Source organism: Amphiura filiformis, chromosome 5 (assembly GCF_039555335.1).
Source record: "Amphiura filiformis chromosome 5, Afil_fr2py, whole genome shotgun sequence".
NCBI lineage: Eukaryota > Metazoa > Echinodermata > Ophiuroidea > Amphilepidida > Amphiuridae > Amphiura > Amphiura filiformis.
The window spans coordinates 8,978,021-8,998,424 of record NC_092632.1 but is presented as its reverse complement, the minus strand read 5'-3'; the positions used below and the strand labels follow the sequence as shown (position 1 = coordinate 8,998,424).

General features: G+C 36.1%; 1 protein-coding gene across 1 annotated transcript in view; it reads right to left on the bottom strand.

The window, feature by feature from the left end:
* LOC140151983 (uncharacterized) overlaps window positions 1-20,404 on the bottom strand; it is an 84,295-nt gene that overhangs the window by 33,475 nt on the left and 30,416 nt on the right. Inside the window, exons 6-11 of the mRNA XM_072174284.1 lie at window positions 19,899-20,062; window positions 16,629-16,781; window positions 15,326-15,412; window positions 13,006-13,071; window positions 12,262-12,361; window positions 7,888-8,047 (exon numbers count right to left, since the gene is read on the bottom strand). Of these exons, the coding sequence (XP_072030385.1) occupies window positions 7,888-8,047; window positions 12,262-12,361; window positions 13,006-13,071; window positions 15,326-15,412; window positions 16,629-16,781; window positions 19,899-20,062 (730 nt within the window). The remainder of the gene's footprint in view (window positions 1-7,887; window positions 8,048-12,261; window positions 12,362-13,005; window positions 13,072-15,325; window positions 15,413-16,628; window positions 16,782-19,898; window positions 20,063-20,404) is intronic.

Genomic DNA, 20,404 nt, shown 5'->3' with positions numbered 1-20,404 from the left:
CTGTTTAGTTTAGTCCCAGTTATGGCAAGCCATCAAGGCCATTATATGCTGCAACAAGATGTTTTCAATGAGCACAGCATTCATCGTGAAGACAAAGTGTTGTGATGAAGATAACCAATACGAATGGAGTTTTTGGCAATGAAACAACATATCATCAAAACGTCCATTTTAATTGGCTGTCTTCATAATGCATTTTGAAAATGCTTAGTGCTAGCCATGTAACCATCATGGTATTCAAGTTGCAAATATGCTTGGGAAATTCTGGAGAAAAGAAATACGCACACTGGTGAGCTGTTGCATAAACATGGAAAAAACCAAAAAGCTGCTAGTATTATACATGTAAATTGGATAAGGGCAACAAAACTAAATGTGACATAATGACATTCATATCTACATCTGCATTCACTCATTAACCAAAGGTCATTATTATGTAGTTCATGTATTGGGCTATTCCAGATGCAATCCATGCACCCCTGAATGATGACTTCATTTGAAATCTACACCCCTGTGTGAAATACTAAGGTCACATGTTCTGTAATGGGGTGGTATGGATTTCAACTGGAATAGCCTGTTAAGGCACATAATCAACATGTATCCGTAATTAATACATGATGAAATCCACAAGATGAAAAACAAACACATCCACTTCTAATTACCAAATTTATAAACACTTACCAATTGGAATTCCCATATCAAGGAAAGAACATAGGGTGTACTCTCTACCCTCCTTTCACATCACTTGGGGAATCATATTGGATGAGAACCAGGACAAGGGTCATAATAATTATGCTCTTTTTAGACATGTCACTCTAAATTACAAGTTTTTCTCACAAATTGTCACAAGATTTTTCACCCATTTGTTCATGCTGATTAATATCCCCAGTACAAGGGTATGATGGGAAAACTTAGAAGTCATTGAGGCAAATGGCATCACCAGTCATACATGATCATAACTACAACATTCATGCGCATTATCAGGGCGATTACAGCTACCGCAAAATTAAAAGCAATTTGACAAGATGAAAAAAATCACTCATATGTCAGTTGTAAAGTTCAAGCCAATACATATGCCTTTAGTTAATCACACTAAGTATTTATTCAATATCTGAATGATAAACAAGAAGATACACAATACAGGTCAGAATTTCATTAACTCATGCTTATGAATAATGAAAATATGAATCACAGAAACACCCATCACACCTAATCAAATAGTTATCAAAACCTATGGGATTCAGCACTTTAATAACCTCCTTAAAAGTTCTGGCAATTAAATCAAGAGTAAAGATTTTCCACAACCTACAGAAATCATAGAATCACCTGCATTCAAGTTACAGAAAATGTATCACGTCACTGCATCTTTTTACATATTTCGGGTCTGGAGGTTTTTTTAATCTTTAATTTGTTTAAATGTATTCAGACATTGATACTGCAGAAGTTTATCATCACTGGGGCCATAGAATCTATTTTTCCCTGAATAAATGGGTCTTTTTTTCTACACTCAAACACATTATCCAATGATAGAGCCTGCACATTAACCCCATACCTGGATAGCTGGAGTGGCATAATTATTAATTTAATACATTATGATTATTCCAATCTAATAATTAAACACTTGTTATTGCCATCATTTAATCATTGAATCAGATCTTTTTTCACCACACCATATCAGTTAATTATCATTCTATGACACACATCACAGCAACATGGTGTTAACATATTCAGACCTTGCAAATTATGGAAAATTTTGAATATAACATTATGTAAGAGCACACTACACTAAATTTAAATATCCTCCATTAAGGTGCATTTAAGCCTAATAACTAAAAATTTGTTTATATACCATAAGAGAATATTGAAAGGCTCTACATTCGGGCTATACATGCATGATTGTGTTACTTCTTTTCACTAATTACATCTAAAATCAAAAGTGGAATCACTTTCACAAATTTCACATACTACTTGTCATCCAGTTCGGTACATATAATTTTGAACAAGTTCATATGGTATATGCTTCAAACTGTGTAGGTACTACATGAGGGATACGCTAAAAAAGGAATCACAGAAAACATGGGGTGCTCAGCTTTCTCCTTTACAAGACAGCTTGTAGTCAATGCTATTGCAAGATGAATTAGCAAGATTTAACTGGTCACCACAAGTGCCATATTTCATTTATATCTCGTCACTGTTGACATCCCACTTCTGCTGGTCAATTACTTGCGACCAGGGTCCAGGATTCATCCCAATTACTCATCATGTACACATCTTACAGGTACACCTGTTGTCACCGATCCAAGGAAAATGATATGCCATTTATTGATTATTTGTATTTCCTAAACATTATCCATAATAAAATACAACATGAAATGAGGTAAATTAATCAGACTACAAGAAGCTTAACAGAGTTACCATCTTTTTCAGACTAACATATGCCACTGGGTTCTTGACCACTTGCAAACCAAGACAAAGTGCTGCAAACTCAAATTTGGGGCACTTTACAAACTCCTGAAAAAGGAAAATTCATTCACAAGAAGGATGTATTATATTTGGAAACATGAACTACTGCTTGCTCTCCAATCCATTTCTAACATAACACACTGGAAAATAAATAAAATTTGAGACATAAATTATATTGACTATAGCTCAATTCAACTAAAATTCCACCAGAAGTCAGAACTTGCAAGAGTAACCTAACTTCTCAGCAAGTAATGGTGACTTTGTAAAACATGGTGGAGCTATTAAGCAATCTGTGATGCAATCAGGCACAAACATTCATTTGTTGCTCAAATTGATTTTGAGATGCAGCCAAAAAGAAGATTTAAATATCCAAACATTCATGTATAACACTAAATTGCAGTATGTTCCATGGGCAAGATGATTAAACAGGGATGTGATAACAGGACTTTGCATCTAGATTTGAAAGGCCAATGGTCCATCACTCGCTATGATGATATGCAAGCTATTCACAGCTTAGTTGCGAGTGTTACTTGATATCTGAATAACTGGTATACTTTATAATCACAAACTACTGAAAGGATGAAACTCATGAGTATCAACTACTCATGACTGCCTTGCATTTTATTTTAATGAACAACTTTGGAAAGTAAAAAAGCACACAGACTTCAGAACTTCAACCACATTCTATACAGGCGGATTGAAACTTTCACATCTTTTTCCCGCAACTGAATGGTTGTTTTTACTGTATATATGTGCCCCTCAAATCAGTATTATTGTACAATATGTTAATGATTGAAGTAAATTAGACTATAATTCACCATTTGGGGTTCAAAAATAGTGTATATTCGATATAAATAGTTAAACCATGGCTAATCAAACTCAATGCTTCAAGAGTACTATTTCTTTTCTTTTTGACCAATGAATCTTTTCACGAATGGATTTGCAGACTTGATTTCTAGGCCTTCTGTATCAAGTGTTGTCTTCCTGACATAACAAAAGATTGGTTTCTTTTAAAGCAGCCCAATTGTGCTTATTATGGTGTCATATGGCAACTGGACAAATCCTTGTACATTGTCTGACACTTGTACTGGGTCAAGTTGTGGTTAATTAAATCCCCTATCTAAGCAGCAAAATCAGTTAACCAGTTTATGTAGGTCACATCCAATAAGAAATTCTCACTGATTTATATCAAAGGTGTGCTGTAACCAATCACAGTGGTACATAGTAGGTCATAAGTTGGGGTCAAAAAGGTATGCTGTAACCAATCACTGTGGTACATAGTAGGTCATAAGTTGAGGTCAAAGGTGTGCTGTAACCAATCACAGTGGTACATAGTAGGTCATAAGTTGAGGTCAAAGGTGTGCTGTAACCAATCACTGTGGTACATAGTAGGTCATAAGTTGAGGTCAAAGGTGTGCTGTAACCAATCACTGTGGTACATAGTAGGTCAGAAGTTGGGGTCAAAGGTGTGCTGTAACCAATCACTGTGGTACATAGTAGGTCATAAGTTGGGGTCAAAGGTGTGCTGTAACCAATCACTGTGGTACATAGTAGGTCATAAGTTGGGGTCAAAAAGGTATGCTGTAACCAATCACTGTGGTACATAGTAGGTCATAAGTTGAGGTCAAAGGTGTGCTGTAACCAATCACAGTGGTACATAGTAGGTCATAAGTTGGGGTCAAAGGTATGCTGTAACCAATCACTGTGGTACATAGTAGGTCATAAGTTGAGGTCAAAGGTATGCTGTAACCAATCACTGTGGTACATAGTAGGTCATAAGTTGGGGTCAAAAGGTATGATGTAACCAATCACTGTGGTACATAGTAGGTCATAAGTTGGGGTCAAAAAGGTATGCTGTAACCAATCACTGTGGTACATAGTAGGTCATAAGTTGAGGTCAAAGGTGTGCTGTAACCAATCACAGTGGTACATAGTAGGTCATAAGTTGAGGTCAAAGGTGTGCTGTAACCAATCACTGTGGTACATAGTAGGTCATAAGTTGAGGTCAAAGGTGTGCTGTAACCAATCACTGTGGTACATAGTAGGTCATAAGTTGGGGTCAAAAAGGTATGCTGTAACCAATCACTGTGGTACATAGTAGGTCATAAGTTGAGGTCAAAGGTGTGCTGTAACCAATCACTGTGGTACATAGTAGGTCATAAGTTGAGGTCAAAGGTATGCTGTAACCAATCACTGTGGTACATAGTAGGTCATAAGTTGGGGTCAAAAGGTATGATGTAACCAATCACTGTGGTACATAGTAGGTCATAAGTTGGGGTCAAAAAGGTATGCTGTAACCAATCACTGTGGTACATAGTAGGTCATAAGTTGAGGTCAAAGGTGTGCTGTAACCAATCACAGTGGTACATAGTAGGTCATAAGTTGAGGTCAAAGGTGTGCTGTAACCAATCACTGTGGTACATAGTAGGTCATAAGTTGAGGTCAAAGGTGTGCTGTAACCAATCACTGTGGTACATAGTAGGTCATAAGTTGGGGTCAAAAAAGGTATGCTGTAACCAATCACTGTGGTACATAGTAGGTCATAAGTTGAGGTCAAAGGTGTGCTGTAACCAATCACTGTGGTACATAGTAGGTCATAAGTTGTGGTCAAAAGGTATGCTGTAACCAATCACTGTGGTACATAGTAGGTCATAAGTTGAGGTCAAAGGTATGCTGTAACCAATCACTGTGGTACATAGTAGGTCATAAGTTGGGGTCAAAAAGGTATGCTGTAACCAATCACTGTGGTACATAGTAGGTCATAAGTTGGGGTCAAAAGGTATGCTGTAACCAATCACTATGGTACATAGTAGGTCATAAGTTGGGGTCAAAGGTATGCTGTAACCAATCACTGTGGTACATAGTAGGTCATAAGTTGGGGTCAAAAAGGTGTGCTGTAACCAATCACAGTGGTACATAGTAGGTCATAAGTTGGGGTCAAAAGGTATGCTGTAACCAATCACTGTGGTACATAGTAGGTCATAAGTTGGGGTCAAAAAGGTATGCTGTAACCAATCACTGTGGTATATAGTAGGTCATAAGTTGGGGTCAAAGGTGTGCTGTAACCAATCACTGTGGTACATAGTAGGTCATAAGTTGAGGTCAAAGGTGTGCTGTAACCAATCACTGTGGTACATAGTAGGTCATAAGTTGGGGTCAAAAAGGTATGCTGTAACCAATCACTGTGGTACATAGTAGGTCATAAGTTGGGGTCAAAGGTGTGCTGTAACCAATCACTGTGGTACATAGTAGGTCATAAGTTGGGGTCAAAAGGTATGCTGTAACCAATCACTGTGGTACATAGTAGGTCATAAGTTGGGGTCAAAAGGTATGCTGTAACCAATCACTGTGGTACATAGTAGGTCATAAGTTGGGGTCAAAGGTGTGCTGTAACCAATCACTGTGGTACATAGTAGGTCATAAGTTGGGGTCAAAGGTGTGCTGTAACCAATCACTGCGGTACATAGTATGTCATAAGTTGGGGTCAAAAAGGTATGCTGTAACCAATCACTGTGGTACATAGTAGGTCATAAGTTGGGGTCAAAAGGTATGCTGTAACCAATCACTGTGGTACATTGTAGGTCATAAGTTGGGGTCAAAAGGTGTGCTGTAACCAATTACTGTGGTACATAGTAGGTCATAAGTTGGGGTCAAAAAGGTATGCTGTAACCAATCACTGTGGTACATAGTAGGTCATAAGTTGGGGTCAAAGGTGTGCTGTAACCAATCACTGTGGTACATAGTAGGTCATAAGTTGAGGTCAAAGGTATGCTGTAACCAATCACTGTGGTACATAGTAGGTCATGAGTTGGGGTCAAAAAACACAGTTCTATAGATGAGGTGACCTATGATGTCACATGTTTACATTCATACCGCCCTCTGTTGTTTCAAAGCAGGCAAAATAACACAGAAGTGTCTATGACAGACCACATAAATCTCTTTAAAACTCAACTTTTAAAAACCTTTGAAGTTTTGTGTGATATTATGTATATAGCTTGATGCATTTATAAACAAGATTGATAACATTTTTTGTATCATTTGCTTTGAAACCAAAGTTAATGAATAAAAATCAACTTTTTCCATGTAAACTATAGTGTTTTGTGCCTGACAGTTTTGATCACAGACCAACAGAGGGCGTATAAAATGTAAACACATGTCACCTCATCTATATGGTTGATATGGGGAAACTAGGTTAAACCCACTTAATTACCTAAAATTCTTAAAACTAAGTCCAATTTCTTGTCCATATAATGAATTGGATGGATCAAGCTAGTCAAGATAATAAGCATATGTAAGGAAGTATCATATCAGATCATTATCACAATTTATCCTATATCATAATTGGATCATAGGGAACGATTCTTATGAAAGGGCAACATTTCTAAGTTTCTTAGAATAATCACTTGCATCATTTTAGTTTTTACTATCAATAACAATTAGATTTTAGCATGTTACCAAAAACATTAATTCCAGTAAAGGGTGTAATCACGTTTGCCATGGGTAAATCTTTGAACAAAATTTTCCTAAAAAAGATGAGTTTGTAACTCTTATCCAATCACATTTGAAATAAACTGTATTGGAACCTATTTAGCAACATAGAAGCTCTAATTGGCAGCTTGCGTGCTTCATGCAGACAGTCAATTTATGAAGATAATTAATTGATCACATAACAGTTCAATAAAACAAGTAATAAATCTATGTTTTATGATACTCAATATCTAATTGGCACTAAATGATTATTTTATAGGAACTTATTTCTCAATCGATGAACATTTGTGAGATTGTCGTGATCATATCTCGTTAATCCTATTACATGTTTCCAAAACAAAAATTAGGATTTTTTTTTATTGCAATACAAACTTTTTAAGTTGAAAAGTCTTGCAAACTTATCCAAGTAAAATTACACAAAATGTGACAATGAAAATAAAGAAAATCCCTGAAAGCTAAAATCACATGGTTACAAATGCAAACATGCATCAATAGGTATATAGATGCATTTGCAGTATTGTATATAAAATAGTTAGTATTTGGAACTTTAGCTTTCACAATCTATGCCAGTGGCTTGATCACACATGACTTGGTCCACTGCTTTTCACACTAAACTTCATGTTGACATTACCTGGAAGTGATGTTTTTGTTTTCAGCTGAGAATCACATACGTAAATAAAAACATAGTAATTTCCAGAAAATGTCAACAGTTTTGTGGAAAAAGCTGTGGAAAAAGTCCACAGATGGTGAAAGCTAAAGTTGTGAGTACTCAGATTTCATGGATTTGTCAAGCAAACAATTAAAGTGTGTGCAGGGTAAATATCACTTTCAAGGGTAACAAGAATGATTCAAAATCAGCTGATTAGGTGGTTTAATCAACACACAGGCAACACTGCTTTGTTTGTAACTAGGGGGAGTAAAACAGTACAAAGAAATACATACCATGATATCCTTTGCCTGGGTTGGATCAGGTCTGATATCAAAGGCAAAGTCTGCTGCTTGTCCAGCTTTTGCAATTTTCTTCTTCTTAGGTTTAGGAACCCTTTTCTTATCTTGAGTTGGCGTGCTGGATTGGTCTGCTTCATTCCTAGTTGTGCTACGTCTATAAAAAAGCAAAGAAAAAATAGTGGTTGAATATATATTCTGAGTTTTACTCTATTAAACACCCCTTCTTTTATTCAAAGAAAGAGTGACCAAAATGCAGAAATTTCCATGCCTTAGCATGATGTAAGAAAGCTTAAAAGTTAAAACTGGCATGTCATGATCACAAAATTGCACGGATAAATCCTATAAAAATATAAACAGTTTTAATTATTGTTATAACCTACCCTACAAAAAAATCGACCTGGCAAACTTGACATTAGCACCGACAACAAGAGCAACCAATCACAGAAGCGTGATGGCTTCATGTTAGCGTTGCTATAACGCTAAGCGTATACATGCACGCACATGCAGAAATCATTGTAGTTCGTATCTGTGATGAACACCATGTTCCAGGAGTCATTGTGAGTTAATATTAAATGACCGTGCAATAAGTGCGCAGTCAGGATATCAATTTCTTTTGATTGGATCACACGCTTCGCATATATATTCATAAGGTTATGAATTATTTATATTGTTCGGCCAGGCAAAACTAAATATTACAAAAGCAATACATTTGAGGGAGGCCATCTAATTCAGTAAGTCAAAATATAATTCCTAAATAGCCTCCTTGATAGCTTCATCTGCTCTGTAAGTTATGGCAGGTGTTAAATCAAATATTGAAATATAAGAGACTGTTTTGGATAAAATTGGTAAATTTGTATAAAAAGGGCAAATAGTAGGAAGTTATTATGCATTTTTGGAGACCAGACATTTTCTAGGGAGACATCAAGATTTAGTACTAGGAAGGCAAAGTCTCCTACTCTCTGCACATAATGGCACCTACTTCTGTGCAGCCTACATTTATTGTTTTCTGCATACCATTAGTCAGAATTAATAGGGAAATTTTAACGGGGAAATTTTCTGGACACGTGACACCCATGGGCGCAGACATATTAGCATTATGGAATGTGACCCCGAGCACGGCAGGTGGTCTTCCAATGTATTTGAATAGGAAGAATTCCTCCTTTGATGCAAAATAAGTAACTTGTCGCCAGTTAAAAATATTGTATTATAGAGTTTCCGAAGATAAATATTTTTTTCCGTAGGTAGATATTTTTGAAATTACGTTTTGATGATATTGTGAAGAAATTAAGATTGCATGATATTCAATAAATTTGCAATACACAAATTTCTATCGAAATTGCAGCCAAGAATACTATTCTAATTCAAAATTACTAAGACTAGAATAGCGAGGTCACTGCCGGGGATCAGAGATCAGGCTCGAAGTTACACTTACACTGATACGCATTGGTCATGTGTCCAGAAAATTTTCCCGTGAAAATATACCCATTAAAGTTGACTGACCATCTTGTGTTTTGTTTCCCTATACATTGCGCTTTAATCTTTATATTATAGTAACACATTATGAACCTAAAAGTTGGGATTGCTTTACACAAGTGCAAAATAACCAGCACTTAATGGAGAACTCTCTGTTTTTAAATTGACTGGCATCTTATATTATTGTTCTAATGATCCTGCATTGTAATGAGCGTCAGCTGGGTGTGCTGGTGTAATTTCACTTAATGGGAAATCAAGCTTCCTAAATTTAGATTACTTGATTTGAGTCATCATTTCCCAAGTTTGGTCCATACAGACATTGTGGAGATTTGATGGAAAATATGGATTACTTGTGCGCCACAATAAACTGCAAGAATCTATGCTTCAGACTGATTGATGTGACATCGTCATCTTGTATCTCTCACTCAATTCTCTAGGTAATTTCTTTCAAAACTCAACAGATACAATTTCAAGCCAAATACATGATATAGCAAAATTTTAATTTGTATGATTTCATAGATACACATATTACACACCCATGCATGTGACATAGTCAGCCAAACTATTCATAATGACCACACACTTCTCTTCCTCTTTAATTGGACGGTTACATAATATTTAATATAGGACAATATTTACTCAGATTAGTCTTGCGATCCTCAATCAATACCAATGACTGTTATTACATATGGCAGGTAGTTCATCAAAGCTAGGACTTGAGTGAGTGAGAGCGGACAGTGAAATCATGCATGTTTCTTTGCTTTATGTTTCTTATGCTGGTTTGGGACCTACTGTACAAGAATAATGAAATACCAAGTAACATGTAAGGTGGTTGTCCCGGCGGTTGCCCGATACAACCAAAACTTGTTGCGGACAACTTTTAAATGGCAGTTGTTGTCTGGCTAACAAAAATCTGTACACTGACAAACTAAGTTTACATGCTTCATTTTGTCATTGCCAATAAAAAAAAACCAGATTAATCGTATTGCTGAATTAATAATCTCAGGAATTAAGAACCTCATCAAAATACATAGAGTTAAAAAATATATTTGAAATGCGAGACCGTGGTAGGAATCACAACGCAAGCAAAAGTGTATTCCAAGTTGTGGGCAACCAAACAATCTGGTGGATAACCAAAACAAAAAAACAAAAAGCCAGGTTGTCTGTTCCACAACCTCAATTTTTCAGTAATTTAAACAATATTATACACAAAAACTGCTGATCTAATACTTGGCATATGATTTCATAAGCAGTTATTGTCCTTGTTAATTTCAAACATTGTAATGATAATGTAATATTTTGACATATTTCTTAACTATTTTGTCAAATACCTGTTGAGTGTATTGTATTTGCGCAATGCAGTTTAGTCATGTATAATCACTTACAAAAGATGCCATTGTTTCGTATAAATGACCAAGCAGAACTGTCACAAAATGTGATAGGATTCTTCACATTTTCACCTTCATAAATTAAACAGAAAAAGTTTGTTTGTACTAGCACGTAAACTCTGAATGGCATGAAGAAACATACAACGGTATGAACCTAACAAAACAGATGAAGTCTGAAAAAGGCTGTATTTACTGCTCTCTCCCTCTCACTGCCTTCCATATCTTGGACACTACCTAATAACAGACTTGTTAGGCCTTCAATGTTTTGTCATTGATGCTATGATAATCTCCCATGTAGCCTCTCATAATACTGTAAAAACTCGATAGTTAGCATATGTGCTTACTATCGAGCGCTTTTGAAAACATGAAATTGTACCAAAGGCCGGCGCTTTACCAATTGAGTAAATGGGGTTGAGACACACATTTGCAGGTTTACTTGTTTGTATATAACTATGTGTATCAATGATTTGCTCAAAACCCTTTACACTTTTGTGGGTAGGGCTCTTCATGTTTGCATGTTTTAAATGCGCTCGGTAGTAAGCACATATGCTAACTATCGAGTTTTTACGGTATAATATATGAAATATAAATCAGGTTGCAAGGGCACATACACAATATATTTAGTATCTTTACACTAAATCCTCAAAGCCTTTATAGGATTAATTTGTCATTGAAGCTTGCTATAGACATAGTCATCTAGCTACTCAAATCCCTACTTAGACTGATTGCTCAACCACTAATGAAAGAGGGGGTACTTAATAGGTAAGACACAGCAGTACTTTGATACCACCCAGACAAAATGACCATGTAACACTCAATTTTGCTGCAGACTTAATTTCACTGAAACATCTAAGTATACAAACTTAAAACCCCGGCTTAAAAACCTACAAAAATGCGGGGCACAGATCCATCCTTGTGATTAGTAGCATTAGATGATATGACTAGTCATATCATAATTTCTGACTACACACAAGGAAAGTATTAGTTATTCTCATTTCCCCTGTTATGTTTACCTATAGCCTTGGTTGTCTGGCAGGCTGGCTGTGTTACCCCCTCATAGTCCATGGCACCTACTCTAATTGCTACTGATAATAATTATCTTATCCTGCAAGGGGGCAGGAAGGGGCATTGTTTGGGAGAATTATTTTTCTCTGCACATTTATATTTTGTGGTTTTATAATTGCTTTGAAATGGCAAATAAAACTTTGCTGATTCTATAATCATTATACCTGTTAAGACCACTATGTCTAGTTTTAAATATGTATGGGTACAGTCAAGCAAAATTTTTATACAAATCTGCACATTTATCAGAATTCAGATTCTCAATTTCAGATTCAGATTTCTATTTTCTTTTTATTACAATTGAAGCTGAATCTTTTTGTTTTCTTACAAAGATGAGGAATGCATTGTGCATCTAGGAATCAAGATGGCCTACCTGCCTGTCACCCCGTGTTTAACAGTTTCTCTGTACATTCCTCTAGCCATTATTTGGCATAATATACCTTACCTATTATAGCCTTGCATATCCGGAGTTAGCCCATCAGCATTTGTTTCACTGTCTTCATCATCATCATAAGCAGTCTGCATAAAATGGATTGGTACATCAACTGTGGGAGAAGGATATAACTATATCATTTCTTGCCGGCACAACAATGTTACATACAATATTAGTCTGGCTATGAAACGATGCATTTGAAATAATTACTGGCAAATTAAATCAAATCTAGATTTGTTAATTTCAAAATTGAAATGCATACATATTGAAGCAGAGACTCTTAATTGGTTTTGCATCTCATTGAATAGGAAATCAAAATTGTACCACTTTACCCAGTAAATATGGAAGTAGGGACTCTGATTGGATAACTGAATAAGGTCGTCAAATATTCACATCTCATTACTTGACCATTTAAAGTCTCATTATATTCCCCAGCCTTTTTACACAATAATCACATCCACTACAGCACACATGCCAGCAAGCGCAAACGGATTCGGACAGGACCTATAACACCCACTACATTGTACTCATTATGTGGACAGTGCCATAGAAAATCAAAGCAGAAAAACCTGTGAAAAAAATCACAAGTCATTGTGCTATTGACTGGTTAAAACAAGTGAAAGATTAAGATGACAAATATATATTACCAGTGGTTTTGATTTTTGCACAGGTCTTTCTGCTTCAATTTTTTAAGGTACTTTCCACATGGTGCTCCTGTGATACGGCCATATCAAATAGTGGCAACTTGTTCCTTACCTACGGTACTCATACGACGAGATGGAATACTTTCATCTGAGGAGCTTGAACTATCTACAATTGGTACTGTGTTAATAACAGAAATGAAATGAGAATGGAAATGATATGGGTAATGGGTAAGGAACACAAAGTGTAGGCTACATGTACATTTCCCACACAATTTGAAAGTATTCAGACAGTTCCTAATTTCCAATATTGCTTTCTGTTTTGCCACGTTTTGCCTATTTTTTCCAGATTTGTTCAGAACAATGTTTCCTCATATCTGCACCCTGTTAAAGAGCCTTGTTCACTAGCTATTAAACACTCACAAAGGTCACATGGTTCTCTAGTATTACAAAATAATAGTCTTAAATAAACTTATGATTCAAATCAGCTAATCAAAAACAAATGATTCTTTGATTTATGAGACCTTTTGAAGTGTCATTTTCATTTAATATCACTTTCAGTCTGTATTATCACACCTGGATGTGATCAAAATAACCTTTAATGTGGTCTCAGCACAGACAACATTTAGACTGCAAACTCTAATACAACTGATGTCATCTTCAACTTAAAGATAAGATGGGATGTCATAAACATGTGCATTACCTGAACAGATTTGCACCATTTTGTATAGAATGTACATTAGTAGAATCTATGGAACTGTTTGAACTACCTTAACACACAGGCATCACAACTTCTATTGTTCTGCAATATTTATTAGTTCTTTTGGTCAACAGAACTTTATACTTCACAAAAATAGTGTGATTTAAAGCGAAAATATCAATTTTTTGACCAAATGTTTAAAGGGAGCAAACAGTAAAGGTATACTGTATACTACTGTAAGTTAGAGTTTATATTGTGAAGAAGCAGTGATTTTATATAGTTCACTTACATGTTTATAGAAACTGTGCATGTTTCAGGAATATCGCCACATTTAATCATAGAAGAGAACATAGAATGTGCACGCTTGCGTTCAGTAGGCATTTAGTGAATTTCGAATATAGTGCTTTCATGTCACACGTTTTGACAAATCAGTGCGTGATTTTCAATAATGAGTTGTGAGGGTAATAGAAAAAGAGTTAAATGGGGAACTTAGAATCTATACAGTTGTTATACTTATTGAAACAAATTCAAGAGATTTAACTGAGAAATTGTGATGCCTGCCCTGTTCACAAAAATTAGACATGGGTTACCCTATGCTATACAAAGACACATGGAGGAATATTCTTCTGATGGATAAAAAAACTGCTACGTGTCATCCAAAAATGACATTTTAAATATAAAAGCAACTCTAGCAATACTATTGCATAAATTGAAGGCCTAACTAAAGTGTCAGCATAAATACTACAAATAATGGACTGATGGCACATACACATGCAATTGGCACAATGAATAACATTAGTTCAGGCTTGCATATGAGAGAGATTTAGCAGAGTTATTTGCCATGGGGAGAAAATGCGACAGCAATCAGCTGTGTGCCCAAACCACAAAGAGAACAAATTATACAGAATACAAACTTATAGCTCTACTGCTGAAGTACATCACAGTTCGTATCTCTACGATTCGAGGGAGTGGATTCATTATGTTTTCTGTATAACCATTGGATTCTGTGAGACCTATTATTCTCTTCATGAGCCACAGAAGCATTGCAAAAAGCTGAAATGGGAAGCAGTCAAGTCCCAAGTGTGATTATAGACTAAAACATACATATGTGTACATCCATATCAAAAGGATGCACTTGTCGATTGCTACATGTGTCTCATCCTTAACTTCAGAAGTTCAGATGAGTTTGGTACTTGTTCCTAGCTATTATGTAACATGAGACACATGTAGCAGCCGACAAGTGCATCCTTTTGATATGGATGTACACATAGACCATTTTCCATCCTTATGTGGCAGTGACGTCAGTGTGTGTTGAATTGGGTGCAGCTACAAATCCCCAGTGTTCGCTCAAAGTGCTAGCGTACACACGCACACGCTTAAAGACGCCGCAAGAAACAGCTGCCTCAACGCTTTGACGTCACTGCCACATCAGGGTGTAAAATGGTATAGTAACTGAATGATTGTAGTGCAAACCTGAATACCACTGCCCAAATTCTCCCTCATGGTTTAAGATGACAAAACTATACTTGAGTTTGGTAGTGACGTCATTGGTTTTACAAGTTTGTACCACAACTGCAAGTGTGCCACCACACTGCCCTTGTATGCATGTAAAAATGCTCTAAGGATTAGCTTAGCATACACGATTTGATAATGCGACCAGCGAAATGTGCACTTCAGTCACTACCAAACTCGATGTGAGACAAAGTGTACATTCTCATTTGAAAACTAGACCTACTATTTTGAAGAGACTCTATTGGGACCGGTGTTCTCTTCAGCAGATCATCAAAGTTGAGCTTTAGCAAGTGACATTGACGACTTGAACCTGTAATGAACATGAATTATATCAATTCAGTTAAATTTGATTGTACATAATAGGCCCTTGGTGTTTTGTACTACAGTGTAAACAAGGCAAATGCAACAGAATTATAAAATAAATATATTTAAAAAAATCATTTCATAATGTATCATGGCATGAAAAACCAATATAGAACCACCAATATAAGAAAAATAAACTTGGGGACACTCTCTTGGACCTGCACCTGGGTGGAACCTATTTGTTTACGAACCTCGTCAATCCCAGACAAAATAATCTGTCTTCAATACTCCCATCCATGCACAGATCACAAAACTGGTCATCCACATCCAATTTGCCTCCAAATTCAGTCTTGATAATATAACTGAGGCATCTTAAGTTTGCAACAAATTGCACATGAAAGGCATTTTTTATATAAACTATATTCTTTGCTGTTTTGTCGAAACCTTGCATGTAATATTTGAATACCTCATCGATCCAAAACTGCCCCATCCAATTAATGCTAATCCAATGATTAATAAATGGTCATGAGTTTGGATTGTATTTGGAGATGTCATTATAACACTCAAAACTGCATATGTGACCATTTAATCATTGTAATAAAGAGATGGGGTAGTTTGTCATGAAGGAGTAAAAAATCATATACAAGGTTTTGACAGAACAGAGAGGATATATTTTGAAGGAGTCAGATGAATTACATTGTACAGCACTTTATTTGTCCTGTGAAGTGACATCAGAGTACCAATTGGGTTTGGATATATCTTGAAATCTTTGGAATTCTATAATATGTCAGTACTAGGGGGGATAATGTTATCAATCATGATGAAAGGGTTATGCTCTAAGTCAAATCATGTTTACAATCAATTGCTGGAAGGACTATCACACACTGGGGATGAGAGTAAGAGGAGTACCAAATGCAGTGGAGATTTAATTGCCACATTACTGAAGAAGTCTTAATATGTACAGAGTTGTAACAAGTCGAGTCATTTCATGGTCGAGTAGAGTCATTTCTAACAATATCTCGAATGACTCAAATGACTCAAGTCACTGTACAATCTCTATGGGGAAAATTTGAAAATCTGAGTCGAGTCATCGCATTTTTGGTCGAGTTTTGAGTCATACCTTGTTACAAGTCTGAGCACAGAGGACAACATATTAAAAAATCTATAATCTCAGAACATCTTCTAAAAAGATGAAGGTAAAAGCAAACAACCCCTTCTTATACCTCTCAACCATCCATGTCTTCTGCCCTGGTCTGCAACTCTAGCATTGAGAGTAATCTGTGACAACTCCTCATACGCCTCCTTCCAGTCAACTGCTTTATCTTTCATGTAGTCCTCTACCATGGTTACCAAGTTGGGAACATTCTCCTTGACACCTATTATAGTGTTTAAGATAAAATAAGAACAGTAGAACAAAATAATTAATTAAATAAATGAAGGAGAAATTCTTCAAATCAAAAACTTGCAATCCCTGAGAAATGTTTTTAGACACAAGTCATATAAATGACAGCCAGGGAAAAAATCTAAAAAAACTAACCATCCAGGATTCAAGCCTGAGACAGATGGGGAAGAGCAGTGATGTTTTTATGTAATTTATCAAAACAAAAAGATTATTCTACTCTCATAATCATTGTAAATAATACAGTTTGAAGAAAACTTCTGTTTGGAAGCACATTTGCTGTGCTATATCTTTGACATACATCATCTGTCATTAATTGCACAAATATATAAGGGACTTCTGTGATTTTCATTTTCCTTGGTACCAGGAACAAAAATGCCAAATGTTTTTATTCCCAAATAGCTAACATACTACAGCAAATTGTAATAAACACAACATTTCTATTTTTACTGTGACTATACAAAGCAAGTAGTTTCCCACAATCTGATGTGATTAGACCGTGTCTGGATACCCAGACAACATGTCATTCATAAGCTTATCTATTTCCAATTATTCTACCCCATTAACTTGAAATTATTGAAAATGTTCACTACATATGCACACAAATACTTTGATCAACCTGTCTTATATTGTCCAGTACCTATTGCAGTCATCTCACATGATCAGGATATTAGGCGTGACATGACGAGGATTGTAACCAATTTCATATGCAATCATTTCATTTCCTCTTTTATATCAACCATACCTTGTTGTTTCAGTTTCAAAGTTAAAGTTTAACTTTCTTATGAAAAATGAAGCAGGAAAATGAATGCCCTTAGAGCTAACATAAATGTTCTCAGAAACAAGGGTCCTTTTACTGGTGTTGCCAACGTATATCCGCACCCAAAGTGTGGCAATTTGATATGCCAAGCTGACCATGTAGCTTTTTCCTATGAGCTGGAAATATTCCATATCTCTAAGATACTGACCAGGAAATAAAAAAGCCAGGAAAAGAAAAATCTCACAAAAATAGGGCAAAAAGAAAAAGAAAAGAAAAGGAAGTTGCTACATCTAAGACAGATTTTTAAAGGAAGTAGTGACAAAATAATTGTGAAACCTGTTGAAGGTCTTGGGTTTTTCAGCTTCATGGATTATTACAGTAAGTAACTCAATTGTGTGAACTAGATGCATCACTGGCAATACTGCCTTCTACTCTAGGCTGACAGCAAATGATCCAGGGGAAACATCACCACACGCAATGGCTAATGTAGGTCGTCTTCTAGCAAAGGTCGCTTCCTGTGCCTAATTATAGCAATAATAATGTTGTCTTTTTTTTCCTATCATGTTTTTATTGTTATGTATCATGGGCTAGTAGCTATCAAGTGATAATCTCAGATTTATGATTTAAGGTGTTCATACCATCCGGTGGGAATTATCTATGGCTTCATGTTACATGTCTGGCATAATTTTTCATTTAGAACCATAACATATTGCTCTAAACCAAAGCTGTCAACTTTACAAAATTGCTTGGCGGGGAGATATTGTCCAACAGGGGCGTACCCGGACGGAAATATTGTTTTGTCGATCTCTGATTTTGCCGCCAGGGCACTTGAGAATCTAAGGGGGAAGGACAAAACATTATCGAACTATATTTTGACAATGCATGAGATTTTATTACCTTGGAGTGAGAACATGAGAAAATGCCCAAATGCGTGAAAATGGTGAGACTCAGACCAAATACATGAGAGCTGACAACCCTGCTCTAAACTACTCCTTATAGATACTATTAGTGCTTTCTTAAAACAGAATATCTAATATCTGAAAGTGTGCTAATCACAGAATTAAAACCAGTGAACCAGGACTCCCCATACTACCATATGGAGCCGTCAGCTATGGGGGGAAAATTGGGGGTATTTGGGTCCTTGCAGACGCCACGGTACACGGAAACAAACGGCAGCAATTCTATGTTATAATCACAGTAAAACGCATAGCGTCACTCCTTAGAAGCAGTTAGTGCAACACACCATGAGCAAGACACAAATACCCCAAATTTTTTGCCCCATGCTTGTATGTCGGCTGAGTCCTGGCTCTCTGGTTTTAATTCTGTGGTTCTAACATACTGCGCAAGTGATCAGACTGAAAGTGACCTAAATAAGGATATAATTTCACATTGCAGCAACTGTCGAGTCTTCAGTCCATATCAGTCCATATAAACACTTACAGCAGCACATAAATGAGTGGAGCTTCACATTCTTTTTCAGCACTGCTGTTTCCTTCCTTTTTGTACATTTTGCATAAAATACATGTACCCATAGAGAATTTCATTGACTTGATTACTGATACGAAGTACCTTTGAGAGCTAGTCAAATACAAAGGCTATGAGAAACAGACATATTAATGTCCACAAATTTACAGCTTGCGCCTAAACAACGTAAACCATTAAGATTCATCTGCAGCAACATTTCCAATAATCAAAATTTCACCCAGAACCAGATATCCAGATCCAGAGAAATCCAGATCCAGACAAGATTGATACCATAGACATTCAACTTGTGAATGGGAAATTTGGAAGCATCTATTCATGTTTGCTGAATAACAATTTGAATGCCACAAGCATTTGCATTGGCAGATCAGATTAATTTCAGTTGAGTAAAAAAAATGCTAATTTATTGTCTACTCAAATCTCAACATGTTCAATTTGTACAACTAGCTTACGAAGATTCTGCTTCACTATAATATTTTGCAGATTTCCTTTTACAATTAAGCATACTGCTAACCATCCAGTATTATTTTGCACAAGGTCCTAGGCACACACAATTCACAAAATTTCCTGTTACAAAATGTATAAACACTTCTAACAATCCATTTTGTGCATAGCATATTTACAAGTTAAGATCATGACGATGTGCTAAGTATAGTCATTTTGGCTTTATCAAGGCAGTGACATCTGTTTGTGCCCCAATGGGTGCAGTATTAAATTGTGTGTGCTGACTCAAATAACTGGTATGTGACCGCCATGTGTACACATGAAACATATCTGCAACAAAGTACAGATATCACTGCCTCCAGGAAGCCAAATGGACTATACTCAAGGAAGGCAAAGACTGCTACTTACCTAACTCCTCACACTTGATACGCCACAGCTCGTCCTGAGCACTAATATAGTGCCATCTTCTACACACTTTCTCTGCCATACCAATGTCTTCAGGTGTGAGGAATGTGAAGATATAAAATAGGAGCTTGTCTGGAAGACTGTTGATATCACTGCGATCTTCTAACCTGATTAGAGATTAATCAATATCAAGAACAAACTAAATCAACCTTGTTTTATTGTTAACAATTGTGTCACTGCACTGCACTGCAAAGCAAGCTAATGCAATGAAATTCATAATTATATATAATTTATTATCACATTGCCACACTGCAATTAATGAAAAATGTATCACACAAGCATGGAAGAGTCAATTGCTCATAATGTTATGCGATGTTAGAGAAGAACTGATATGTAAAAGTTACATTCATAGATGCTTCTTTTTGTATTTTTTTAATTCATTCTCTAGTCAGAGATATTAAATGCCATCCAGTATAATTATGTTGTTGGATACATGGATACAGGGAAGT